Genomic DNA, 27,343 nt, shown 5'->3' on the forward strand with positions numbered 1-27,343 from the left:
CTGTCTACACCAGGTAGCGGACAATGCTTGCACCTCTACAGAGGGGGCTATCGCCTCCAGCTTAGAAACTCTTCACAATGTTGTATATAGGGATCATGTCCGGATTGCCCAGGCACTTCAGTGTTATGTACTTCCCTCTCCTTATTTCCATTGGTCGTTGTGAAAATTTCTAAAGACTCCTGGTTGACCCCCCCCCCCCAATAATATCTTGTGGTTTAATCCAAACTTGCAGGAACTGTGATCCTTGCCTGACCCACAGAGATGGTACTCTTAAGGGGATTAAATATCTGTCACTTATATACCGCACAAGGTTTTAGGTCCTTTTACCAATTGCATGCAGACTTTGACCTACCTGTTTTTATTATTATCAGCTCCAACATGTTGTCTGCGCGCAATTTGGTTCTCTGGACAACCCTATCAGAGTTCATTCACTGCATAAAATGTTAAGACAGATCCCACTAAACTCTTTTCCACATATTATGCTGTCCTCAACATAGACTGTAATCCTAGTTTCCGGGTTGCTCAGACAAAGTGGTCCTCCCTGGACATCCCTCTCACAGAGGCAGACTGTTCTGAATTTAATGATACATATAATTCCTCAGTTATATTCTCTCGGGACTACATTATTCAATTTAAGATTTTTCATCATTCTCACCTTACTCCTGCCAAGTTATATAAAATGGGGTTGTTCCCCCTCTGCAAAATGTTTTAGAGGATGTGGCCAACTGCTGACTTCATACACTGCTTCTGGGCCTGCCCCATGGTTCTAGATTTTTGTATAGATCTTGGTTCCTTTGTTTTTTCCGCATTAGGTCTGCCAAATATCCTGAATCCCAAGAACTGCCTTCTAGGCATTTTTGGTTACCTGTCTATTCCCTATCATGCTAAGAAACTACTCCACATCTTATACTTCTATGCAAAGAAGTCCAAACAAAAACAGCTTTTTAGCTTGCACATGACTGGATGATAAAATCAGCAGAGCTTCCACTCCTTTTAGATCTACCCCTTAGATTTCGAGTGACTACACTTCCAAGTGCACTTGCAGTGCAAAGTGGATTTGCCTTTCGTAAATAACCCCCATAGTGTTTTTCTTTGTGTTTGTATGTAAGTGTGTCTTTAAACGCAATAAAAATATCTTTAAAAAAAATACCCTTGTATAAGACACAGACTTCCTGATTGGCTCTGAGCATTCTTTTGTGTCTTTGGGACAGAAAGTGAGGTGAAATGAATGAATGAATGAATGAAATACTTGTATAGCGCATAATGCGAACTGAATCGCCTCTAGGCGCTGTGGCGAGCTTTAATCTCCACAGTGAGTACACAGAAAGCAATTGAAACTTCACAGAGGTCCAAACCCTTTTCAATTATAGCCAAAAGTACCACAAAAACAAAATTAAGAAAAAAAAATGGACTTCATTGGTACACAGGATAACTGAAGTATTTAAAACATAATAATAAAACTATTTATTCCATCAAATTAAAACCACATTTATAAAAGAAAGGGGGGATATATACAAAAATACCCAATAAACATGCATCTCTCACAGTATATTAGTACTACATTACATTGTATTCAAGATTGCACCAATCCCATATCATATGGTCCACAAGGTTGATGCATTTCACATGAAGCTACTACAGGATTTTCCTTGGGATCCAGTGAGAGAGCAAACCTATCTAAATAGAAAATCCTTTCAGTTACATAATTCTATATATCAGTACATATATTTCAATAATTTTTAATTCAAGCATGTCTACATGCCACCTACAGTAGCTATACGAGAAGACAGACCCCAGTGGTATGGTGGCAAGACTCAATATTTTTACCAATAATATTTCCGGTTCTGAAACAACTACCGAGAGCAAAAGAGTAAGAACACTGCATGAAGAAAGAAAAAAAGAAGAAAAAATATATAAGCAGAGTGTGTATTCAAAACATAGTTCATGCATGGATCTCAGCCTGCAGTACAAGAGAACACTTACAATCATAAGAAGTTTATGGGCCCATGGGTTAAATATACAATGATGGCAGCAAGGCTAGGTTTCCCATAATCTATTATAATAGATGAAAACATAAGTTGACACCTCAAACATTGAGGAAACATCAAGACAAAAAACATTTATATCTCTTTTAACTAAGCATATATCTCAGCAGCAGTATCCACTCAGACAAATATCTATCGCGTTCTATAGTTCAGAATGATATATATAGGAGTATTCAGAGGGCTGGTACATAATAATACCAACCCAAAATTTACACATTCTTACAACCCTGAAAGCAAAAAGGACTCCAGTTCTAAATAGTATCTTACATAAACTAGAGTCGATCTCCAGTTCATCAGAGTACTTTAATCCACTGGGCAAAGATTAATGTTTGTGGTGCAAATACCTTCAACAGCTGAAGCTGGTCCCCTAAATACAATCAATCATACTTATGCTTCTTATATTTTTACACATGGGCAAAAAGGTGCATATAACTTCCCCACTCCCAATGACGTGCCCATCAACTTTAGGTGGGTGTGTTTGAGATGGGATCCTCTTCTACAAGCATTCACCAGCTACCAATGCTAAACAGCCATTGGGTCTGATTTTAACATAGCAAGAGGCACGTGCATGTGCTCTTGACCTTGATGATGTGAGATACTTGTTCTGTATTCATGGTGGGCTAGGCTAATATCTCTGGGAATTGTTGAGTATACTTTTTTCTTTTAAAAATGTTGCAGTTGTGATCCTGTATGCACAGGTGTTCAGTTTTGAAGAGCTTAGCAAATACTTATGCTTATTGTTCATTTTAGGTTTGAAAATGAACTAAACTGAGACTCAGTATAAGTAATTATTGCACAGCAATGCATGAGAGTAATTGTAAGCAGGCATATTGTGCAGTTTACCAGCATGTAATGCACCAGTCTCACTGTACCTTGGAATAATTACCGTAAACTCAGTTTGTCTTCCATCTCTTGATTACAGCTGGGTTACAGTATATTCTTTGCTTACTTGAATGGTTTGTAACATGTTTTTCAGTACCTAATTAGATCATATTTTTTTTATTCTTCTTTTGTTACTTTATCTTATTTAATTCCTGATGTACATATATTGAGCTTATACCCAAACTTACTAAGGTATGTCATACATGTTGAATCCCTGTAGTACATCAGTGTTAAAAATGGCTTTGGCCCATTGGCTGGCTTATTTGATGAATTAGACCAATTTAGAAGAAAAATTATGTTCCAAGTTAATATTAAAGTTTAAATAAGCCACATTTTCAGCAGCCGATGCTCTTTCATGTAGAAGTGATTCAAATGGCTATACAGTCCCTTGATCACTTTTAGGCCTCTTTCACACAGCTGATCCGTTCAGGTCCGCCTGTCAGTTTTTCAGTCGGACCTGAGGTCTATGGAGTGGTGGATGTCAGCGGTGACATGTCCGCTTACATCTAACCCACTCTGATCCGAAAAAGTGTGACGGAGGAAAAACCTACTTTTCCATCCGTGATCAGATCGGGTAACGACGGACTCTACGGTCCATGGTCACCCAATCTCCCATAGGGGAGAGCGGCACTGTGACAGGTCCATCCCTGCACAGTGCGCAGAGACGGACCTGTCCTCTGCCTTCTCAGCGGGGATCAACGGAGCGATCCCCACTGAGCAAGTGGATATCCACTGATCCGCCCTGTGTGAAAGGACCTTTACAGGTGATGAAAGGGGGTCCCTCCCCTCCTGCCACCACTGCTGTCTTTCCCGGTCTCTCCTGTCCCACCAGGGAGCCTTGGTCCACGGCATCCTGTTCACTGCACAAAGAGAGAGGCTGACATTGTTTGTCTCTTTGTGAGGAAGCAATGAGGATTTTTTCAGTATCAGTATGATGTTTACAAGCCCTTACTGGCTTGTACAAACATCAGATCAAACCAATCTTGGTTTGATCAGATGCTTTTGAGGCCAGAGGAGACATCTGGGGTCTAATAGACCCCAGATCTCTCCATAAAGAGGATCTGTCATGCTCATTGCTAGCACAAGGGATGTTGTTCATCCCTGGTGATAGTAATACCATTGATCAGTAAAAAAGTTTTAAATTATAATAAAAAAAAATGAAAGCACCTCTGTCCCTCTGTGCTCACACACAAATGCAAATACTTACGCAAATCCTACACACATATGTAAATAGTGATTGCACATGTAAGGTATCACTGTGAAAATCAGAGCAACAGCAAATATTTTAGCTCCAGACCTCCTGTGAAACTCTAAACTGGTAAACTGGAAACACCTTTAACCTCCCTGGCGGTATGATTCGTTCTGGTTTTAGGTGCTGAAAGCGGTACAATTATTTTGCGTGGAAATTTTTTTGTTTTATATTGCAGTCCTGTAATTCTTAGGAATAACTCTCTTAAATCTGTTCAAACCAGAGTCTAGCAGACATCTCGGGTATGGTGAAGTTGATAATATAATAAATAATGATAAAAATTATTCAATAATGTAATCAAATCCTAAAACACTGAAAAAGGGACACTTTCTGGTTGCTATGGACAATCTCCAAATTCCAGGCAGAAAAAACAGTATTTATAATATAAAAGTGCATGCAGGGCACTGCACAGACCACTAGGGACAAAGGGGGTGGGTATTTTTTTTATACAGTACTGTAATCTGTAAGATTACAGTACTGTGTGTGTTTTGTGTACTTTTACTTTTTTGAATTTGGCGCCGATCTCCGCTCCCGTGCGTCGTAACGTCACAGGGAACGGAGCTCGGCGACATTCGGGACTGTGAATCGAACAGAGGACAACTCGATCACACAGTGCGGAGGACAACGCTGGATCCAGGCGACAAGGTAAGTAACTCTCTCTGTGTCCTCCCTGTATCCAGCGATGCGATCCCGAGTCTGGTTCCGGGTTACCGCTCGTGGTGCTGAACTCCCAACCCGAGCCAGACTCGGGATTACTGCTAGGGAGGTTAAAGCGTCACCTATGTAGATATTTAGGTACCGTAGTTTGGCACTGTTCAACGGGGTACCGCAATTTTACAGCGTGGCATGTTAGGTGTCTATTTACTTGGCCTACCATCTTATTTTATATTTTTATATTTTACCAAAAAATTGTGTGTTATATTGTGTGCACTAAATTCATTAACGTGTAGTTTTAAAAACAAAATTGCATTTTTAGAATCCCTGTGCAAAATTTCAAAATTGCAAAGCACTTACCCCGACTTGTCCAAGCCCGACTTGTTCAAGCCCCGACTTAGTTAGGGTAGGAGGAACACTTTGCTGGGGGTGAGTCAGCCCGACACTTGACCTTTGACCTCTGGGGACATGCCTCCTGACCTTTGACCTTTGAGGGAGGTCCCTATTCAAATCCCTGAGTCCTAACCTTGTTCTTCTAGGGGAAACCCTAACCCCCTAAACCCTACCCCTAACCCTAAGCCCTAACCCTAACCCCTAACTGCTTATAACATATATAACATTGGGGGGGGGGGGGGCTGGGGTCTAAGGAATTTTCTAGCAATAAAATTATAATGATTTGCATATATGTGAGATGTGTCAGAATTGGGGTTAAGTGGTTAAATAGACATTCAATTACAATTAGTTTGGAAAATAATTTCTTTCTAGTTTTTTTCTAAATAATCAGTGAAGCACCATATATATTTTTCATTATGGATTTACTGTATGAATACAACTTACATGATCAGAGAAAAACATTTGGGTAGCCTTAAAAGACATCAGCTTTCTATCCAATGTGGAAGATTGCAGTAGAGTTGATGGACCACATCACCCAACAATATCATTATGAAAGGGATTGTTTGTGATATGGACTGAGCCAGCTCTAGCTGTTTTAGTCTCAGTGAGCTACATTAATATCACATATAATCAATGTATATTCAATTTACCATCATAGCAAACTTAGTTGGTCAACTTTTAAATTGTCCGTCCTTTATCTCCCAGTCCACCCTTCCACCTTTTCCATAGGCTTCCTTACCACTGCAATGTGTTCATTAGACACATGCTTCATCCATTATTAGCAGTCCTCACAGTGACACAGGGACAATTCCTGTTTTGAAATATTGAACGCATTTCCAGACTCATGCTGTGCTTGTGCGAGGAGAGGGGTGTGTGAGGGGGCCACAGAGAATCTGCCCCCTCCTTCCTTTCTCTGCCATCTTTCACAATCCATCTCTCTCCTCTCATAGCTGCGAGGCCTCATTGGGGATACATACATTAAGCCCTTTAAATCGTTTATAATAAATCTTTGTCTAAGGCTCATTTTGACAGTCTCTCTCTCTTTCGCTCTCGCTCGCTCTCTCTTTATCTGACCCTTTTAAAAGAGCTTCTTTTAAAAGAGAATCCTCAATAGTCAGTTAATCCACTGGGTGTACTGACAGAGAGCAGACAGAGAGAGACAAGAAAGGCAAAAAGATACAGCCCCAGGAAATATACACACACAACGCAGTGCATTTACACAGAGCTGGAGCACGCAGACTGCTTATTAACCTATTTCCTGCTTCTACTGCATAGCTTTACCTTTACTGTATACGAGTGCTTGGCCAATTTTACATAAGGTGCTATTTCTCCAAAGGCATCTGTGGTAGCAGAGAGGTTAAATGTTTTGGAACAGTACCACCTTGAAGTATTAGTGTCATACATATATACTGCGTCCAGCAAAGTCATGAAATTGAAAAAGTGCTTTAAGAAGAGCACTCAAAGTGTTAATACACTTGAAGTGACACAGATTTCCAATTTGCATCATGTCCGTGAAAAATATAATGCAGTGGGTGTTTTTAGACACTTAGTGAGCACCTGCTGAGAAGATGCTCGGGGCACCACAAGAAGGAACTGAAAGTCAAATGTGACCTCTGGGCCACTGGTTGGGGATTATGTCCCTACATCTACATTTTTGTCATTTGATTGCATACTGAATAGTGTTGTGCTAAAACATATACAATCTAAAGCAGAAGTAACTTACTTTTTACCTTGCGGGTCACACTCAAACATAACCAGTGGCACTGAGCCAAAACAGCTGTCAAATTTGAAGGGTACTTTTCAGGGACTTTCAGGAACAAAAAATGGAGGAATACTTTCCTCAATACAAGAAGAAACTGTAGAATACTTTCCCCAATACAGCAAGAAATGGAGGAATATTTTCCCCAATATAACAAGAAATGGAGGAATACTTTTCCTGATACAACAAGAAATAAAGCAATACTTTCCCCACTACAACAAAAAATGGAGGAATACTTTCCTCAATACAACAGGAAACTGTAGAATACTTTCCCTAAAACAACAAGAAATTGAGGAATACTTTCTTCAATAAAACAAGAAATTGAGGAATGCTTTCCTCAACACAAGAAAAGTAGCAATACTTTCCCAATATAACAAGAAATAGGGGAATACTTTCCCCAATGCAACACAAAACAGAGGAATACTTTCCCCAATACAACAAGAAATTGTGGAAAACTTTCCCCAATACAATAAGAAATGGAGGAATACTTTCCCCAATACAACAAGAAATAAACCAATACTTTCCCCAATACAACAAAAAATGGAGGAATACTTTCCTCAATACAATAGGAAACTGTAGAATACTTTCCCCAATACAACAAGAAATGAAGGAAAACTTTCTGCAATACAACAAGAAATGAAGGAATACGTTCACCAATACAACAAGAAATGAAGGAATATGTTCACCAATACAACAAGAAATTAAGGAATACGTTCACCAATACAACAAGAAATGAAGGAATACGTTTACCAATACAACAAGAAATGAAGGAATACGTTCACCAATACAACAAGAAACTGTAGAATACTTTCCCCAATACAGCAAGAAATAGAGGAATATACTCCTAAACACAACAAGAAATGGAGGAATACTTTGCCCAATACAACAAGAAATGAAGGAAAACTTTCCCCAATACAACAAGAAATGAAGGAATACGTTCACCAATACAACAAGAAACTGTAGAATACTTTCCCCAATACAGCAAGAAATAGAGGAATACTCTCCCCAAAACAACAAGAAATGGAGTAATACTTTCCCCAATACAAGAAATCGAGGAATACTTTCTTCAATAAAACAAGAAATTGAGGAATATTTTTCCCAATAAAACAAGAAATTGAGGAATGCTTTCCTCAACACAACACGAAATGGAGAAATACTTTTCCCAATATAACAAGAGATAGGGGAATTCTTTCCCCAATACAACACAAAACAGAGGAATACTTTCCCCAATACAACAAGAAATAAAGCAGTACTTTCCCCAATACAACAAGAAATAAAGCAGTACTTTCCCCAATACAACAAGAAACGGATGAATACTTTCCCTAATACAACAAGAAATCGAGGAATACTTTTCCTAATAAAACAAGAAACTGAGGAATGCTTTCCCCCAACACAACAAGAAATGGAGGAATACATTACCCAATACAACAAGAAATGGATGAATTATTTCTCTAATTTTGGAGATCTAGGTGAGTTATTAGAGGAAAGTTATAAAAAGGTACATTGTTGTGGGAACTGACCTTAGAGAAGTTCATTTTAAATTGCTTATATGCCTACAGTGAGGTATCGTGAGTGGATGGAAGAGTGTTTGAAATGCGGGTTCTTCTATCCAGATCTCAGCCATATGTTGATTCACTGCAGAAAGGTTAAGAGGATGCTGAATAGAGTTGAGGAGTGGTTGGATGGTTTGGTGGGCCTGACATTTGCAACATTAGTGTTTTTACCACATCATAGGGAAAGGGATAATAATCGTCTGATGCTGGTTACAGTGATCATATTGAAGGAATTACCTTGAGACTGGATAGAGAGAAGATTAGTCTGTAATATAAATATCATAAATAAGATTTCTGGGTTTTTGGAAATGGACGTCTTCTGGGCAATGGGAATTAGCACAGAGCAAAAGAGGCATTTTGAACCCTGCTGGGCTATAGGGCTAGGGTAGTATAGTTACCCTGAAGTAAGGTAGCATTAGAAGTCTGATTATTTTTTATATATAGTTGGTCACATAGTTATTCAGGTTATAAAAGGACTATGTAGTTCAACCAACAGAAAAAAAAACATTTTATATATACAGTTATATAATACAGTTATATTTTGTGCATTTAGGAATACATCCAGCTCTTTTTTAAAACAATCTACTGAACTGGCCAGAAACAGTTTTTGAAAGAGTCCATATTCCACATTTATACAGCTCTTACTGTGAAGAAGCCTTTTCATATTTGGAGGTTAAATCTCTTTTCCTCCAATCGTAAAGGGTGCCCCTTGTCCTCTGTAATGACCTAAATGTGAATAACTCTACACTACATTTACTATATGGCCACTTATGTATTTATATATGGTGATCATGTATGATGATCATAATCGTCTCTTCTTAGGAGAGAATAAATTCAGTTCCTCTAATCTTTCCTCATAGCTGAGCTCCTCTATGCCTCTTATCAAATCGGTTGTCCTTCTCTGCACTTTCTCCAGTTTGCCAATATCCTTTTTTGTGAACTGGTGCCCAAAACTGAATTGCACATTCCAGATTAAGTCTTACTTATCATTTGTACGGGGGGCAAAATAATGTCTCTGCTGAGTCTTTTAATACAAAAAGCATTTGGCTAGTTTAGAAAAAATGCAGCTTGGCATTGCCTGCTATGATTAAGTCTGTGACCGACCAGAACACCCAGATCCTTCTCTACCATTGACTCACCATAATTGGACTAATTTATATAGCATATGTTTATTGAGCATGTATTAAATGTATTTCAATTTGATATAAATAAAGCTTATTAAAAAGGTGAGAGGCAGCTCTGTGTGTACAAATCAAAGAACTACAACGGCATCAGGGTTTTCATGATTCTGTCATCTCTGAGCCAGCAGTCCAGAAACTAGATATTTACTTTGGATGATGGCACTGTCTTTCTGGAGGGAACAGCAGACATTGTATGAAGTAGGGGAGGTTGGGTTACTAAACCCATAACAGTAAAATCAGTCTGTATATGAAGTTAGTCATGCTTGTTATACTCACTGTGGAACGTAAGGGGTTAATCCTCCGTATTGTGTAAAAAGGCTGTTTGATCCTGTCTCCTCTGTTCCTCCCCTTCTTCCACATTTACCAAATCACCTTCTGATAGAACAGAGCCTTGGGAGCAAGCTGCACATGCTCAGTTTGGTGTGTATTGCTAAAGAGTTTTTTTTTTTTCTTGGGAGAGTGCATGTCATCAGCACAGGGCCAATCAGCACTGTCCAGACAGAGGGTCAGGAATCCTGCAGCCTCATAGGACAGTCAGAGTAGAATGAAAACTCCTCCTAAAAGCTTTAACCAGAAACTGATAGAAGTTACAGGACTGCTGTAACTGCTGATGAAAAAATAAGATATTTAGCGATTAATATCTACTAAAACTATTGCATTTCCATGTTCTGTGTACTGTAGGAGACCAGATATTGTGAATGCAGGCTCCTGGGCTAACACTTTAAAGCAGAGTTCCACCCAAAAATGGAACTACCACTTTAAGGGAAGGTGACCTCCTTACATGCCACATTTGGAATGTAATTATTTTTTTGGGGTGGGGGGGAACGGAAACCCTCTTTTTAGAGGGTTCTAGCTCCCACTTCCTCCTGGGGCACTGAAGTAAGTTCACATCTCCCCCCTCCCTCTCAGCAATCATCTGGGACACATCACAGGACCCAGATGATTGCCCAGCCAGTCACAGCGTGCAGCATGGCGCATGCATGAGCATTGCGTGCCCGGTTGTGAAGCCACAGCCAGGCACCCACAGTGACAATGTAGAGAGGAGGGGGAGAATCGGGCTTCGTCCCCCCGCATCGCTGGACCCTGGGGCAGGTAAGTGTCTGATTATTAAAAGTCAGCAGCTGCAGTATTTGTAGCTGCTGACTTTTAAATGTTTTTTTTTGTCTGAATTCCACTTTTAGTGTTACATTTTCAAATTGCCTAGCAGACATATACAGTATATATAATATAAATACATGTGTTTGATGATAGGTCTAGTTTAATAAGGCGTTGCAAATAAGTTGTGACCCATGGCATTCCATGAAAATTGTTCTTTTATTGAGCTTACCACCATAAACTATTATCTTTTGCTGTTCTAAGTTACTACACATTGTTTTTTCTTTGTACTCCCCAATTAAATAATATGTTGGTAGATATAAAATAGGTAGGATTTAAAATAAATCTTAACTTGAAAAGTGAAGATCTACAGTATGTTATAGGGAACATCTAGAAATGATCATTGTTCCTAAGCAGTACCCTGAAAATTACCTTTTGTTTTAAATCTCTCCTGATAAAAACTAGTGCCCTTCCCGTGCCTAGGCACTCCAGTGTATTGAGCCTCACAGCTGTATATCTGCAGTGGAAAATAATCTAAGGTGCTTCTGTCTGTAAATGACTAGTCTAAGGAGATTTGCAGTGAGTGATATTACTACCTGTTTTCCTTGCTGGAGAGGAAACCACAGTGCAAAAATCTCCCTTTTACCCCTATTCAGTTATTCTGTGGCTCTGTGCAAACTCTGCTTCTTGATCAAATTGGCCATCTCCACACAGAGACAGAGGGGAACAAGACATGGTAAGTCAGTTTAGTGATCAGATGGAAGGAAAGTGTGATCGACTGCTATGAGTTATTGTACTTCTCTCACAATGATTGCTCCTAAATAAGCCTGTTATACTGGCCTAGTTTAAATTGCCTTTTTTGCCGTATGGTTATGACAATGGATATTGTGCAGCAGGTGTTCAGCCAGCCAGGCACTTCAAAGATCAGCTAATAATGTGAGCCTTTTGTGAACCACGCGTTGGTTAATGAGCCTGTTTGGGAATGTCAGATCTAAATAGGTGTATTTATGTGTTATTTTTGTATAACTCATTGTATGTTATAGTCTGAAATATGTGCTTTATTCTTTTTCCATCATATAACACTATGGTTATGGACACAGTGACCCTCTCTTACAGTAGCTCTGGAATACTTCTGCTTATGCTATAATCAGATGATTTTGCAATTCAACCTTTTCATAAGGCTCCTATGCTCCTTATGGCTGCTCTCACAAGCCATGGGTGCTGCACAGGCCCGAGGACTCATCTCATCCTCGTACTCCAAATTCATTGAATCAGCATAAAAAACATATATCAGGCTTCAATAAACTTTAGTCCTCCCAGTGGGACCAACATCCTGCCAAACACCTCAAACTGTAACCCTTGAAACATTTAAGGGCTTGTGGTGTTTGGTGGGATGTCCATTCCATTGAACTGAATAACGCTTCTTGAATGCCTGACTCACATGGTAGTGCAGTTATACTGATTTAGTGAGTGGAGAGATCATATGATATCCATATGGAACCATTTTGTATCATATTATATGGTTGGATAACTGACATTTTTATGGACCTCCACAGGCTTGTGTAGTATATATTAATTAATTCAACGTGTAATGAACCAGTAACTACTATATAATTGTGATTTTGAATGTCATTGAAATAACTGTGCTGTACTAATTTCTCAGCACTAGATTTGGGAATATGTGGTCTTCCCACAGATCCACACCTTCTAAATGAATGGTCTCCAAACTGCAGCTCTTTGCTTGCTTTTATCTGGGCCTTGGGGCACTTTTCTTGCCACAGATTTAAGACACTATTCCTCCCACTGACACCAACAATGGGGCACTATTCCTCCCACTGACACCAACAATGGGGCACTATTCCTCCCCCTAATGCCAAAGATGCTCAGTTTACTCCCACTGATGCCAGTACAATTTCTGCTCTCAATGGTGCTCAGTCCACCCCCCAAAGTCCGAAGGACAGTAAACTGGCCCTTTGTTTAAAAAAATTGGAGACATCTGTTCTAAATATTTGTAGAGGGAAGAAATCATATTAGTTATCTGGACTGTATACTTGTGTAGCGCACTACTCCCTTGGGAGCTGCAAAGTGTGTTCTTTACCTTTGTGTTAACTTGTTCAGTTCATCCCAGGCAAGAATTCACATGCAGCAGATAGTCTTTTGCAAAACATATTGAAGCATTATTGCCCAAACTTTAGTGATGCACCAGTGAAATAGAGGATATGAGTTGCCTCTAATAATCTGGTTCCTAGTTCGGATACTGTGTACTTTCCTTTGATGAAACGACCAGCATCCCTCTGAAAGAGGCTGTGGGTTATGGATATTAAAAGTCCCAAGCCTCACCACCTACCTTGACTCCTGCAATCCGCCCAGTGTCAGTTCTGGAAAGTGTCCTTGACGGATAAACACCGCTGGGTTGCACTCCCTTTGCTCTCTCCCATCGACAGTTCCATGATTGCCACAGAAGGTTGATCCCAGTTTCCTCCGTTCGTTTTTCATCTACTTCCTCCTCCGCATGGTCCAGTACATCCCAGGCTGGGACGCCCAGTTTTCTTTTCCAGATTACATAGCGACTGTGTGGGTTGTCCTGCACTGGGGTCTCTGAACCCCCAGGCCTTCAAGCCTGCTCCCACTGCACACTACATCTCTCCTGCTTCAGCTTCTCCTCCTCCCAGGAACTCTTCAGGAAGCATGTGACCTCCAGCTTATATGCGAGTCCTTCCTCTGCCAACACAAGTTAATGATTGGTCCAGAGCTCTCCATACAAGCTGCCTGCCACTCCAGTCCCAAGTCCAGCCTCCCTTTCAGAACATTTCCAATGGAAGGTAAAGGGGATCTCTCTGAGCCAGAATGTAGGTGGCCACACCTCCCTCTATTCTATCACTTTCACCTCCCAAAACAAACAACCAGACCTAAAAAAGTGTAAGGCCCTGGTCAAATTTACCTATCACTATGTACAGAAAACCTATTTAGCACCCACCAAAATGGATACACTACACTTATAATTCAGGTCCATACACAAATGCAGATTATTACTTTAAGAATGCTTAACAAAACCCATTGGACTAATGCATTCATACAAAACTTACAGTATTTGTTCTATAACTCTGTTAAAACAAAGGTTACAGCCCATTGGTTTTATTTGTACAAACGTCTTGCTTGAGGCGATTCCAAAAGTCATAATATGTATTTGTTAAACTGCTTCATTATCAATTGTCCTTTAGTGGCTTCATGACTGTTATTACATGCCGTTGAAATAAAGTAATTGTAGATATTACACAAGGGGAGAGGCACCTCTGGGTGCAGATATAGGACAAGTTTAATATGAAGATAAAAATATATAGGCAACTCAAATTTTATGGTGTCAAAGTAAGCATTTGTCCCAACATAGGGGTTTCATCAGTGTGGTCGATCTGTTCCTGCTGTGTTGGTGCTCTATTTGCTCGCTCCGTAACACCGCTGAGTGGTCATTGGCCGGCTGCAGTGGAGGATTCCTCAGAACGAGGCTTGAGGCGCAAATGGTTACCAGGCAAGGAAAGGTGACGTCACTGGAAAGCAACACGTTTCTTAGGCATACAGGTTGCGAGTGGCGTGGTGGCCGCGCTCCTTCTTCAAGCTGGTTGATGAGACTTAACAAGCTAACATAAAGTATGGGAAGGGGAGTGGCCAAGGTTAAAAAAGCACAGTGATTGGACTGCGCGTCATGGCAGGAGACCAGTGACAATTCAAACACTGACATAGCAACGAAAAAATCATTGGTGGGGACAAAAGTGTACTATAATAAATACATAGCTGAAAAGGAAACGTGAAATATTTAAAAAATGCAATGAGACACAATCCCTGGTATCAAATCAGTAAACATAATAAAAACAACAATGATGTAAAAGGAAAAGCGAAAACATCCTATATGAAGGTGGCCAGAATGAACAAGGATCAGTATAGTGAGAACATTGTGATTTACACAATCGATCATTGGTAAATAATTGAATGATGACTTACATGATGATATGGTGTATACACACGGGAGATGGAACTATATAAATACATCAAGTAAATACATGAATAACTAAAAAAGAAGAAATTATAATCTATACAATGCAAAGTTGACAATTAATTTGAATTATGGAATAAATTAATGGATGATAGGTGAACCACTTATGTAAAGTTATCTGTAGTGGTAGGGGTAAGGAAAAAATAATAATTCTAATGTATTAGTATAGTAAAAACGACATAATAAAATAAATATCTATATAGATATAATTTCATAATAGAGAAAGAAAGAAAGAAAGATGAGGTCTGGTTATGTATTAATAATGAAGATAAAACCTGGTGCACATGTTCAACATACAACAAGCCCATGCAACACGTGCAAGGCACACATGTACAGCATACAGCATGTAAATGCAAAACATGCAGAGTACGGGTTGTGCATGGACTAGTAGATGTGGGACTAACATATAAGGTAATGGTAAAATCTTCAAAGAACACCTTTTGAAAATAACACCTAAAAAGTAATAAAAAGAAGAAAGGGGGGATTTCTGCACACATATATATATATATATATATATATATATATATATATATATATATATACATATATATACATATATATATACACACACATGTACACATATGCATATATACACTCAATTTCTAATGGGAATGGGGGTGTATGACCATACTTACGGATACCCGCCACCCCCCAAAAAAGTAGAAGGGAAGATAGGTAGGCCAACCTAAAAGATATATATGGATTTTGGTTAGACATGGTAAATGGCATAAATTAGTTAACATGCAAAGGGAGCACAAATAACTTGGGCTATGAGCAGATATGGATAAGGAATTATTATGAAATTGAGAATGTCAAAGAATGGTAGCTATTTCTATACACTCATTGATACCTCTTGGTGAGAGGGCATCCAAACAGTAAATCCAATAGGTCTCTCTTGCACATAGCTTTTTAAAATGTTCGGTTGTCGAGAGAGATCTAGGGATCTGTTCCCATACTTTTAAACTCACAGTCGATTTATGGTGGGCCTCTGCAAAGTGTCGGGGGACACTGTGTGGGTCTGTGCCACCCTCAATGAATCTTTGTCTTAGGGCTCAAATGGTACGGCCCACATAAATAAGGCCACAGGGGCAAGCAAGGCCATAGACAACATAATCTGATGAACAGTTGTACAACTCATTTAGTGGATAGGTTTTCCCTTTTGTGCTGATTGATTTTTGGCCATGCTGTACAAATTTGGAAGTCTTCCAAAGTGCTTTTCGGCATTGGTACATACCCACTATGGATATCAAATAGATATTGATGGTGATGCTATGTTTTGTTTAAGTCTGCTTGGGGAAATTTTGTTCTTCAGGTTTGGGGGCCTACAATATGTGACTCTGGGATAGGGAGGAACAGTGGTTATTAGATGTGGATCCTGCTGTAAGATGTCCCAGTAATTGGAGAGTATTTTTTCCATCTTTTTATGTTTGGAATGGAAGGTGGTTATAAACCTACCAGAGCATTCTATAGGAGGTTTTTGGAGGTTTTCTATGAAGGTACAGTTTGTATGCTTCTTCCACCAGGCTCTCAGGATACTGCTTCTCAAGGAATTTGTTCTTCAGGTTGGCACTGTGTTTTAATCAATATCTCTGGTACTGTGACAGAATTGGCCTTTAGGGATATTTTGGATCCACTTCGGCTAGTGCCAGCTCTTAAAATGTAGGTAAGAATTGCCTGCCGTAGGTTTTGGGTAATTCTTGGCATAGATGGTCTGACCATCATGTCCTAATTCTAGGTCCAGAAAGGCTAATGAAGAAGTTGGGTTGCTTACAGATGTAAATGACAACTCATATATGTTGTCATTGTAATATTGGACAAATGAAGAGATGAGATCGGGGGTGCCATCCCAGATGATAATGAGGTCATCTATGTACCTCCTGAAAAAAAACAATGTTGGCTGAGAAAGAATTATTGTTGTGGTCCTTTTTCCCGAATTTTCAGGGTGAAAAAGTGCATGTTATATGCCAATAAATACAGTAATTGTCAACTATTACATTGTATAGATTATATTTTCTTCTTATGTGTTAATTATTCATGTATTTACATGATGTATGTATATATTTCCATCACCCGTGCGTATACACCATACCATCATGTAAATCATCATTCAGTCATTTACCAATGATCGGTGGTGTACATCACAATATTCTCACTATACTGATCCTTGCTCGTTATGGCCACCTTCATATGGGATGTCTTTCCTTTTTCCTTTTACATCATTGTTGTTTTTATCATGTTTACTGATTTGATACCAGGGATTGTGTCTCATTGCTTTTTTTAAATATTTCACGATTCCGTTTCAGCTATGTATTTATTATAGTACACTTTTGTCCCCACCAATGATTATTTTGTTGCTATGTCAGTGTTTGAATTGCTGCTGGTCACCTGCCATGACGCTCTATCCAATCACTGTGCTTTTTAACCTTGGCCACTCCCCTTCCCATACTTTATTATGTTAGCTTGTAAGTCTCATCAACCAGCTTGAAGAAGGAGCGTGGTCGCCCTGTCACTCGCAGCCTGTACGCTCAGGAAACGCGTTGTTTCCCAGTGACGTCACCTTTCCTTGCCTGGTAACCATCTGCGCCTCTTGCCTCGTTCTGAGGAATCCTCCACTGCAGCCGGTCGATGACCACTCAGTGGTGTTACGGAGCAAACTAATAGAGCGCCAACACAGCAGGAACAGATCGACTACACTGATGACAAATGCGACTCCATACAATGCGATTTGCCTGTGTATTTTTATCTTCATATTAAACTTGTCCTATATCAGCACCCAGAGGCACCTCTCCCCTTGTGTTTACTCAGTGTATTAGTGAATATTGTTTCTGTTCAACCCTGATGGCAGCCCTGAGCGTGGACACCCTCCCTCCCCTCATCATCATCTTTTTATATGGTCCGTGGACTTTGTTATAACAACCATAAGACTGTGGACTTTTGTTGTAATAACAGTTATATTGTGCATATAATATTATGCTCACATAGCACATTACTTAAATACTGTGGGGTATTGACTGTTCTAGTTCTCTGCGTCTTTACTTGTATAATTGTAGATATTAGAATGTCTTTAACCAATAAGTTCAGTTTCAGTAGACTTTGACAGTTGGCTGCCTATGGATACAAAAGACTGCTACCAATATCCTCAGAACATAATCATTAGAGGAAAAGTCTGTCTGCAGGGTTGAGATTATGCAGTGAACAGCTCATTCTTTTCCTGTGTATTTGCAGAGGTGACCACGGTGCTATGGTTCAGAGGACCTACCTATATAACACTGGTTAACGTCTAATAAAATAAAAAGAAAGAAAGGTCTTTAGTGCTTGGATTGCTTTTCAACCGTGGTCTAATGCCTGTAGTGGCCGACTTGTTGTGATTGTCGCTAAAATCTCTGATTATACAAGTGCTGATTATGATTTACCTAGCTGTTAACATTTGTCTGTTTTTTTTTTCTATCAAAACATTCACTGTATAATGTAGATGCTTAAAGTCCAACTCAGAGAATAAACTTAAATATATTCCTCAATAGTCACAAAGCATATAAATCCACTTTGTTTGCAGCAAATGCCTTTGCAAACCCAGGTATTACCTTGTAAAAGTAGCAGTCCAAAGCATGTACAAAGAGTATAGCTGTGGGAGGGGCCTAGCACGTCCACCCACTACAGGCTGGCCGTAGACATCTACAGGAGGGGAGGAGACAAGACCAGTCACCAGAGAGAGTAAGAGAGAGAGTAGCAGTAACTGGTCTTTATTACAGGCAGTTCTTTACAGAGGAAAAGTTTCACACTGGGTTCTACACAGATCTGGAAGAATTACATACCATGTGAATCCACATAGCTTTTTGTATTTCAACATTCCTGGAGTCCAGCTTTAAATATTGTGAAAAAAAAACGAGGGATTCCACAATTTTTGGCGTTCCTCAGATAATTCCCTTCCACGGTTCATTTGGTTGTGATCCATACACTGGTGCCCAGAACTAGGGCACACTGACAGCTGGTGCCAATAATAAAGTGAATGAAATAAAGTCAAAGATCATAGTAGGCACATGCCCGATTACAGTGCTGCAGTTCTCTCAAGTTTCTGAGACACTTTTTAGCTCAGTGTATGTAGACAATAGACACAGCCCAGCCAAGTTAGGCTAAACAAGTAGAATTATGATGCAAAAACAAGTTTGAATAATCTCAGTGTTTTCTCTATACTGGCTTTTTAAAATAGAAAATACAATAATATAAAGGTTGGATGAAAAGTTCAGCGTAGTTCAACACTTTTGGTAGTAAGGCCCTGAGTAGTAAGGAAGGACCACAAGATTTGAGTCCAAGAGAGGGACAGTTGGGTGCTATGATGTTATATTTCAGACTTGAGTGTAGCTTTCAAGAATGTGTCCCCAAACAATCTCATGCCCTCAACCCCGGGCCACCAATATGGGCTCACAATTTAGTGATCTTGATGGCAGTCCCTTATTTTCCCAGTATATTTTTTCCTAAAACATGTTCCTTTGCAGTCTAGTCGCTTATGAACCTACAGCCAGAGGCTGATACAGTTTTCCTATTGCATTAGTTAGTACGTGCCATGATTTCCTGAGCTGTCCTGGCCCACCCCATCGTGAAGCTCCTATGATCCTGTTCTCTGCTGAAGCCAAGCATCGGATCCTAGAACCAGCTGGATCTGAAGCCGACACTTCAGTTTTTGATCTTACAGCTTTTGATTAGAAATAATGAGCTTGTTTCATTCAAAATGGGAGCCCTGTGATAAAAGAAATAGGTTTGATTCCACTGGATTAGAGAGCGGAATTATTTGTCGTAGAGATGGGTGCTTAACCCTAACTCATGCCATTAACAGCCTCTTATGATTAACCATTTTGGTTCCAGGCAGAATAGCACTAAGGAAACATCTGCAGATCATTTTAGTGTGAGATTGTTCTGTATCATTTAGTCAGAGTTACAAATATTGTTTACAATAAACAGTGTGCATATATTTATTTCATATATATGTGGCATAGGTATGATAAGAATTCATATTTTATAAGGTTGAAAAGAAAGATACCAGTCCATCCACTTCAATCTACGTATGGGCATGTCGTTTATGGTTGGGATCATGGACCCTCCATGCAGCCTGCGCACTGGATGGAGGTGTTCTCTGAGAGCCTTTCCATGCAGGCTACAGCTGACCTGGTACAGGGAAGTACATAGATGTGAATCTTGGAAAGCATAGAATGCAGGACTCACAGGAATGGCAGGAGTATATGGCAGGACTGGGGTGCTGGTCGTGCAGACAGGTAGGGTACATAATACTAGTAAGAAACACTGACTGCACTGGGGTGCAGACTTCACAGGCAGACTGGAGTATCTTAGCAGCAGTACGAAGCTGAGCTTACAGGAACACAGAGGTAACAATATGAATGAGTACATGGGAGTGCATAAAGGACCCAGGGAATGCAGGTACACAGGAATACAGTTGAGGTACAGGAAGAGTCTAGGACAGGAAGGATACCTATTGTTACTGTGTGGGGAATAGGCAGTCTACTCGCACATATATGGAAGGTGAGAACCCTTGAAAGGGCCGAGATGCAGCTTCTAAGGAACCACCTGGCCTTCTCCAGAACTTCTGAATGTGGAGATGTTGCACTGCAGATGTTTTCCAGGTTGCGGTTCCCAAATTCATCCAATCAGGCAATTAATGGGCACAAAGGGCTGATAAACGTAAGGATTCTTTGCAGCACTGAGGTGCAAGGACCACAGCTCAAGCTAGCAGGTATGCATGGAAACACAGACACTGGGAACACATGCACAGAGACACACAAAGGCACTGGGAACAGTATTAGTAGTACACAGGGACATACAGAAGCATTGGGAACAGTTGTAGTAGTGCACAGGGACACACAAAGGCACTGGAAACGGTATTAGTAGTACACAGGGACTCACAGAAGCATAGAGAACAGTAGTAGTACTGCACAGGGACACAGAAGCATTGTGAACAGTAGTAGTATTGCACAGGGACATATGGAAGCATTGTGAACAGTAGTAGTAGTGCACAGGGATAAAGTTGCTGAGAGTGAGTAGCAATCCACAGAGATAAACAGGAAACACTAGGAGCAAGTGGAAGGGCATGGGGACACAGAACAGAAAACAGATTAGAAATACACTGGGAGACACGGAAACAGACTGCAGGCACAGGTATTGCTAACAAAAGGCAGGCTGAAAGCTGGCAAAGGTACACAAGGAAAACGGAGACACAAGTGACATAATAGGTTCAAGGATATAGGTTGCAAGCTGGAACACACTGAGAGTCACTGGGGAGATACACTGGGGAGATACTAAAAGACACTGGGGGGTACAGAGATCACCCTGGAAGGCACTGGCAGACGCTTGCAAACAGACACTAGGAGTAAGGGGGGTCCAACTACTAGATCACTAGGAATATTGGGGTCATAAGTAGTCTGTCAGAACATTGAACACTAGGAGTATAGAATATTCGCAGGAAGCCAGCGACACAGGGTCTCTATGGGTCATGAAAAATATTCTCAGGAAGCAAGTGACACGATTAAACTTTTTGCTAGGAAACACCTTCACTAGGAATCACAGGGAACTCTAGGAAACTTCTTGGAACTCACTAGGGGGACCGAGCACTAGTTTTTACTCAGGCGATGCCTGAGGCAATGAGCCAACCTAAATAGGAAGATGTTCCGGCTGGGCATGTAGCTAACAGAATCAACAGAAGGTGATTAGCCAGTCTTGACTTGAAGTCTTGTGGAATAACAGGTAACAGCAGAACTTTACAGGTTAAAGCCATGGAACTACATGTACCAGCATACCTGCTGATCTTTGGGAATAGAGGACAGATCAAAGTTGCAGATCTGTGGCACTATGTGTGTGACTTTTATTCTATTCTATTACAATTCATATAGCCCGGTATATTCTGCTTTCTAAGGAAGATATCTAAAAGTTAGTTTAGTTGTTGACACTCTCAGCTAGCACTACTAGGGACAGAGTTCCACATTTTAACTGCTCTCACAGTAAAGAACCCTTTCCGCAATCTAAGGTTAAACCTTCCTTCTTCTAACCTTATATTGTGGCTGTGTGTCCACTTCAGGGACCTTACAATAAATGGTTAGTTACAGATACTTAAGTCACCATTGATATATTTGTACAATGTGATCATGTGCCTCTACTCCAGAGTAAATAACAGTAATCTATGTAATCGATACTCATTTCTCATAGCTCCATCCGTGTTGTTAATTTTCATTTAACAGTAGTGAACCTCATGTGCCATATAGCTGCCCAACTCCCTATATTGTCAAGGTCCTGTAATGATACTATTTCCTGTGCCAAAACAGTTTTCCAGTATAATTTGGTTTTATAAGTTAACACTGAAATCGACCTCTTGATTCCAGCCTCTGTATCATTGATAAAAAATAGAAAAGCATTTTTCTCTGAGATCCTGACGCACACCACTCACAACTTTAAACCATTCAGGAAATTAGTCATTTATCGTTACTCCCTGAACCATATCATGTAACCAGTTTCCTATCCATATACATAAATATATAAATTCCAGCAGACCCTCTTATAAGGTAGGTTAAATGTTTACGAGATGCAGTATCAAATGCTTTAGCTAAATCTGGAAACTACATCCACTGGTCTTCCAACACCCAATTTCTCAATTCCTCATAGAACGATAACAGATTGGTCTGACAAGAATGGTCTTTTATAAACCCATGCTGACTGTTACTTATGGTACCTTTATCACAGACCCATTTCTGTATAGAGTCCCTTACCATTCTCTCAAATACCTTACATACTATTGATGTTAGGCAGACTATTATGTGATTTCCATGGTGTACATCTCAATCTTTTTTTGTAAATCAGCTTTAATGCCTTGGCCATTTCAAAGACTGTCTCTAGAGAGAAAAAAAACTGTTGTGAGTATAAAGTGCAGGTATCTAAATATACCTGCAACAGCCAGATTGTGGGCCGTTCTGAAAGGCAAATCTGCAGCATCTCTTCCTGTCTCTTGCACGTTCCTATTGGCCAGCAAAGCAACCCATTAAAACGATGGGCCAATAGGAATGTGAAGAGGTGTGATTTAACAAGAAGTTCCAACAGTAACCAGAAGTGAGCTTTTGCCTGATAGAATGGCCTGCGATGTGGTTGTATCTCTATGCTTTTTGAAGCTGCCTCGCCTGTTGCAGTTTTCTTGTTTTTTTAACTCTTAAGTAGTTTGTATAGTAAAATCTATCGCTTGCTTGACAAAACATAGCCATTTTCTTTTATTGGTTGAACTAGATGGACTTGTGTCTTTTTTGAACCAGACTACCTATATGAAAGTATTTGCTATATGTAACCATCAGTCCCCAGGCTGGTGTCATCCAGCAAACAACTTTCTGGCACTTACTAAAATGCCTTATGTAAATGTACAATGTTAACAAAACAATGTGCATAAATAAAATTATTCCTGTATAAGGCTCCATGCACACTGAAGCTCAAAAAAGCTTTTTCTGGACGCCACATTGCTGGCAGAAAAAGCTGGTTGAAAAATGTGCTTTTAACAGCGCTTTGTATTAGCGTTTATGAGCGTTTATTAGCGTTTATGGGCGTTCTCAATAAAAATACACAGAGGACACTCCAAAAATCCCACAGTGCATTCCAAACTCCCCCAATGCATTGAAAAAATACAATGCCGAACACTTATTAACGCGTGTTTATGAGCGTTTATAAGCGTTTATCGGCATTTGTAATTTTTTTGGCAGTGAAAAACTGCACTTTGAACGCGAATTTCTGGCGTTCAGAAAAAAGCCCATAAACTCCACTGCTCATTAAAGCTAAAAAACGTCCATATGTGCATGGACACATAGGCTAAAATAGAGTGGAGTTTATTTGCTTTTAAAAAAAACGCCCAAACTCCAATAAACTGCCGTTTATGAGCTCCAGTGTGCATGGAGCCTAACTCAATGGGGAGATTTAATAAAACTTTTGCACACAGAATCTGGTGCAGCTGTGCATAGTAACCAATCAGCTTCTAGGTTTTATTGTCCCAGCTTAATTGAACAAGCTGAAGTTAAAAGCTGATTGGTGACTATGCAGAGCTGCACCTGATTCTGTGCAATATTCTATGTGCACCAGTTTTAGAAAATGTCACCCAATATGTATTTAACCATATCTTTGATGTTATTACCTTTTCACCGACTGCTTGTATCGCAAAAAAAGTAACAGCTCTGAAAATTTAAAAATGTTTTAGAAGCTTGGGAAAGGGAGTACACTCTGAAAGCACATTGTTGTCAGACTGGTTTCATAGCAACAATGGACGATCCTTGATTCACGCACAGTATTTCAGCAATGGCCATGCTACTTAACCCCTCTATTGAAGAGTGCTTTGGTGTAAGTTCCTATAGTCTGGTAGCTGGCCATGCTGGGAAAGTGGCAGTCTAGGTCCATCAACTTTGCCCTTAAATGCCGGTCAATGTTAATGTTGGAGTGAATGTGGGGGAAAGTGTGCACAGGCTTGGTGAGAGTGGAGGTACAGGTGCAGTGGTGAAAAGGGGGCTGTGTAGCAGTGGTAGTGACAATTGGAGGAGCGGGTGCAGTGTTGAGGAGGTACTTTGGTAGTAAAAGCACACTGGTGAAAATAGGGGTAAAGATGCAGTGGTGAGAGAGAGAGTAAGAGAAGAAATGGTTACGAGCACATAGATGCAGTGTGGGTCTGGGAGGCTTGTACAGGCATGTAATGAGGACAGCGATAAGCATGTCAACGTGCACTGGTAAGCGGGGGTTTCAGGCACAGTGGTGAGAGCAGGGGTTTGCTGGTGTTGTGGTGAAATGGTGGACATACAATTGGACATGGAGTGATGGTAGGGGTGCTATGGTGATGAGAGCCAAGGGGCAATGTGCTAGAATTTGATAAATGTTTGGGGGGGGGGGAGTGGTTCAAGGGTATTAGTAAAACCCGGGAAGGGGGGATGCATACATAAAGTGGGGGTGTGCATTGGCACAGAGAAAGGGGTGTGATGCAGGTGCAGTGGTGGCAAAGGGGGGTACAGGCATAATGGGTGGTGAAAGAAGGTGCAGACACGGATGATGGTGCGAGGTCAGTGATGCAATAAAAAATTAGCACAATACTTTTGAGTATGTACTGTACATATGAAAATAATTGAATGCACAGGATGTGCATATGAGTGCACCTTAGATAAAGCAAGTGACTATGCAATGAAAACTGTTAGTAATTTTACTTTTTACTCGGTTATGTTAGCTTTGTGATATTATATGGTATATAACCTCTATTCTTCTATTTTAGCAGAGTCCTCCAGCCCTGGAATTCTCCCTCAGGACAACTCTTTAGAAAGGTCTTTCTTCATTCGGATGAAATCTACACTGACTAAAAGAGGTGTACATATAAAATCCTCGGGGTACAAGGTGAGTTACATACTGGCTGCAATGTATAACAAATTTTGCAACCTAAGAATTTCTCCTGCATGGCCAACATGTTATATGAAACCAAAATAATCTATTCTGCTACTCATGGTATAACAAACTGGTCTTCTGGGAATTTTGCATTTGGTAACTGCTAACTACAGATGTTAAAAACCCTGTTGGAGTTAACAAAACCAGGTAACAAAGCTAAAAGTGAAATAGTCTGGATGTTACTAGCGTTGCAGGAAACTGATTGAAGCCCCGCTCATCTCCCCCTCTGTTTAGCGGCGCCGTTATTGGAACTGTGGACGCCCGGCTGTGGCTTCACAGCCGGACACCCACTGTGCAAGTGTGATTGGCCACGCAATCATCTGGGACCTGTCACGTGTCCCAGATGATTGACAGGAGGGAGGGGGTAGAGCTGAGCCCTTCCTGTGCCGAAAGGAAGTGATGTCAAGAGTCCAGGAACTGAAGGAGGCAGACTATGAGGGACCCCCTAGCAACAACCATTTAAAGGTGAGTAAAAAAAAAAATCTACAAATGTTTTTCTTTATTTTTTTTTAGGCACACTCATGATTTTTTATTTTTAACGGGCGGAACACCATTTTAAAGCAGTGGTAAACCGCTGGCTTTTGTTTTTAAAAACTTGCAAGGCAATGTTATAATGTGCTAGTATGCATCGCACTTTACGTTAAACTTACCTTAAAACAAAGCCATCCCGCGGCATGCTGTCACTGCTGAAGGCACTTCCATCTTCACCTGATCTTCTTTTCAGATTTGTGGACTCCGGCTGTGTGAGCAGCCAGAGCCATGATGACGTCACTCACCGCACATGCGCAGGAGCCGACGTTTATGGCACAGGACTCTGAAGGAACGTTATGGGTAATGCCGTTCATTCAGAGTGCATGCGCCGGTGCTGTCACTGGCTGCATCTAAAGTAAATATCTCCTAAACGGTGCATGTTTAGGAGATATTTACTGTACCAATAGGTAAGCCTTATTATAGGCTTATCTATAGGTAAAAATAAAGCATGGGAGTTTACTCCCACTTTAAGAAGACGCTCACCAACAGCTGTCACCACGTTTCTCTTAGGAAAGATAGATTAAGCATATAGCAGCCAGAGACCAGCATTCAATGGTCCTAATCCACTAAAATGCAGTTTTGGTTGGCAGTGAATGATGAAAGAATTTGATTTAACCCCCCTGACGGTATTCCCGAGTCTGACTCGGGGTGGATTTTTTATACCAAAAGCGGTATCCCCGAGTCAGACTCGGGACAGCGTCGCTGGATCCAGGAGGATGTTTACTTACCTTCTCCTTCGAATCCAGCGTTGTCTCCCCGCTGTACGAGCGAGCCGTGTCTCGCTCGATCTATCACATCGGCGATCTCCGTGCCCTGCGAGCGTTGCGACGCACGGGCACGGAGATCGGCGCCAAATTCAAAAAGTGAAATAAACAGTATACATACAGTATAATGTAATCTTACAGATTACATTGCTGTATGTAAATATTTCACATCCCCGTTGTCCCTAGTGGTCTGCCCAGTGTCCTGCATGCAGTTTTATATTGTAAAAACTGTTCTTTATGCCTGGAAACTGGAGATTGTCCATAGCAACCAAAACTGTCACTGTACATCAAAAATGATTTTAGACCAGCTAGAAAACAGCGATAATAAATTAGAATGACTCGCAGAATTGAGCGATAGCGATTTGTGGGGAGATCCATCATCAAATACTGAAAAGTAATGACAGTGACAATTCTGCAACTCGGCAAATTTCAGTGTTTTTGATTAGATTACATTATTGAATAATTTTTATTATTGTTATATTATTATTTGGTACAATTATTTATAATTATTTATTATATTATAATTTATGATTTAATTTTTCAAACTTTATCATACCCGGGATGTCTGCTAGACTCTGGTTTGGACAGATTTAAGAGAGTTATTCCTAAGAATTGCAGGACTACAATATAAAACGCCAAATTTTCATGCAAAATAATGGTACCGCTTTTAGCACCTAAAATCCGAAATAATGGTACCGCCAGGGAGGTTAATCATTTGATTACAAACATGCAGATTTGTCCAA

At 40.3% G+C, this 27,343-nt stretch overlaps 1 protein-coding gene across 8 annotated transcripts in view; it reads left to right on the top strand.

Moving 5' to 3' along the window:
• NPAS3 (neuronal PAS domain protein 3) overlaps nucleotides 1-27,343 on the top strand; it is a 623,665-nt gene that overhangs the window by 537,919 nt on the left and 58,403 nt on the right. For 7 of the 8 annotated variants that reach the window (XM_077464822.1, XM_077464824.1, XM_077464825.1 and 4 more), the window contains one exon: nucleotides 25,139-25,257. In XM_077464822.1, the coding sequence (XP_077320948.1) occupies nucleotides 25,139-25,257 (119 nt within the window). The remainder of the gene's footprint in view (nucleotides 1-25,138; nucleotides 25,258-27,343) is intronic. The other variant, XM_077464823.1, reaches the window with a different exon arrangement.

The sequence above is a fragment of the Lithobates pipiens genome, unplaced genomic scaffold (genome assembly GCF_037356315.1).
Source record: "Lithobates pipiens isolate NorthernLeopardFrog02 unplaced genomic scaffold, aLitPip1_a1.2 Scaffold_30, whole genome shotgun sequence".
NCBI classification, from domain to species: domain Eukaryota; kingdom Metazoa; phylum Chordata; class Amphibia; order Anura; family Ranidae; genus Lithobates; species Lithobates pipiens.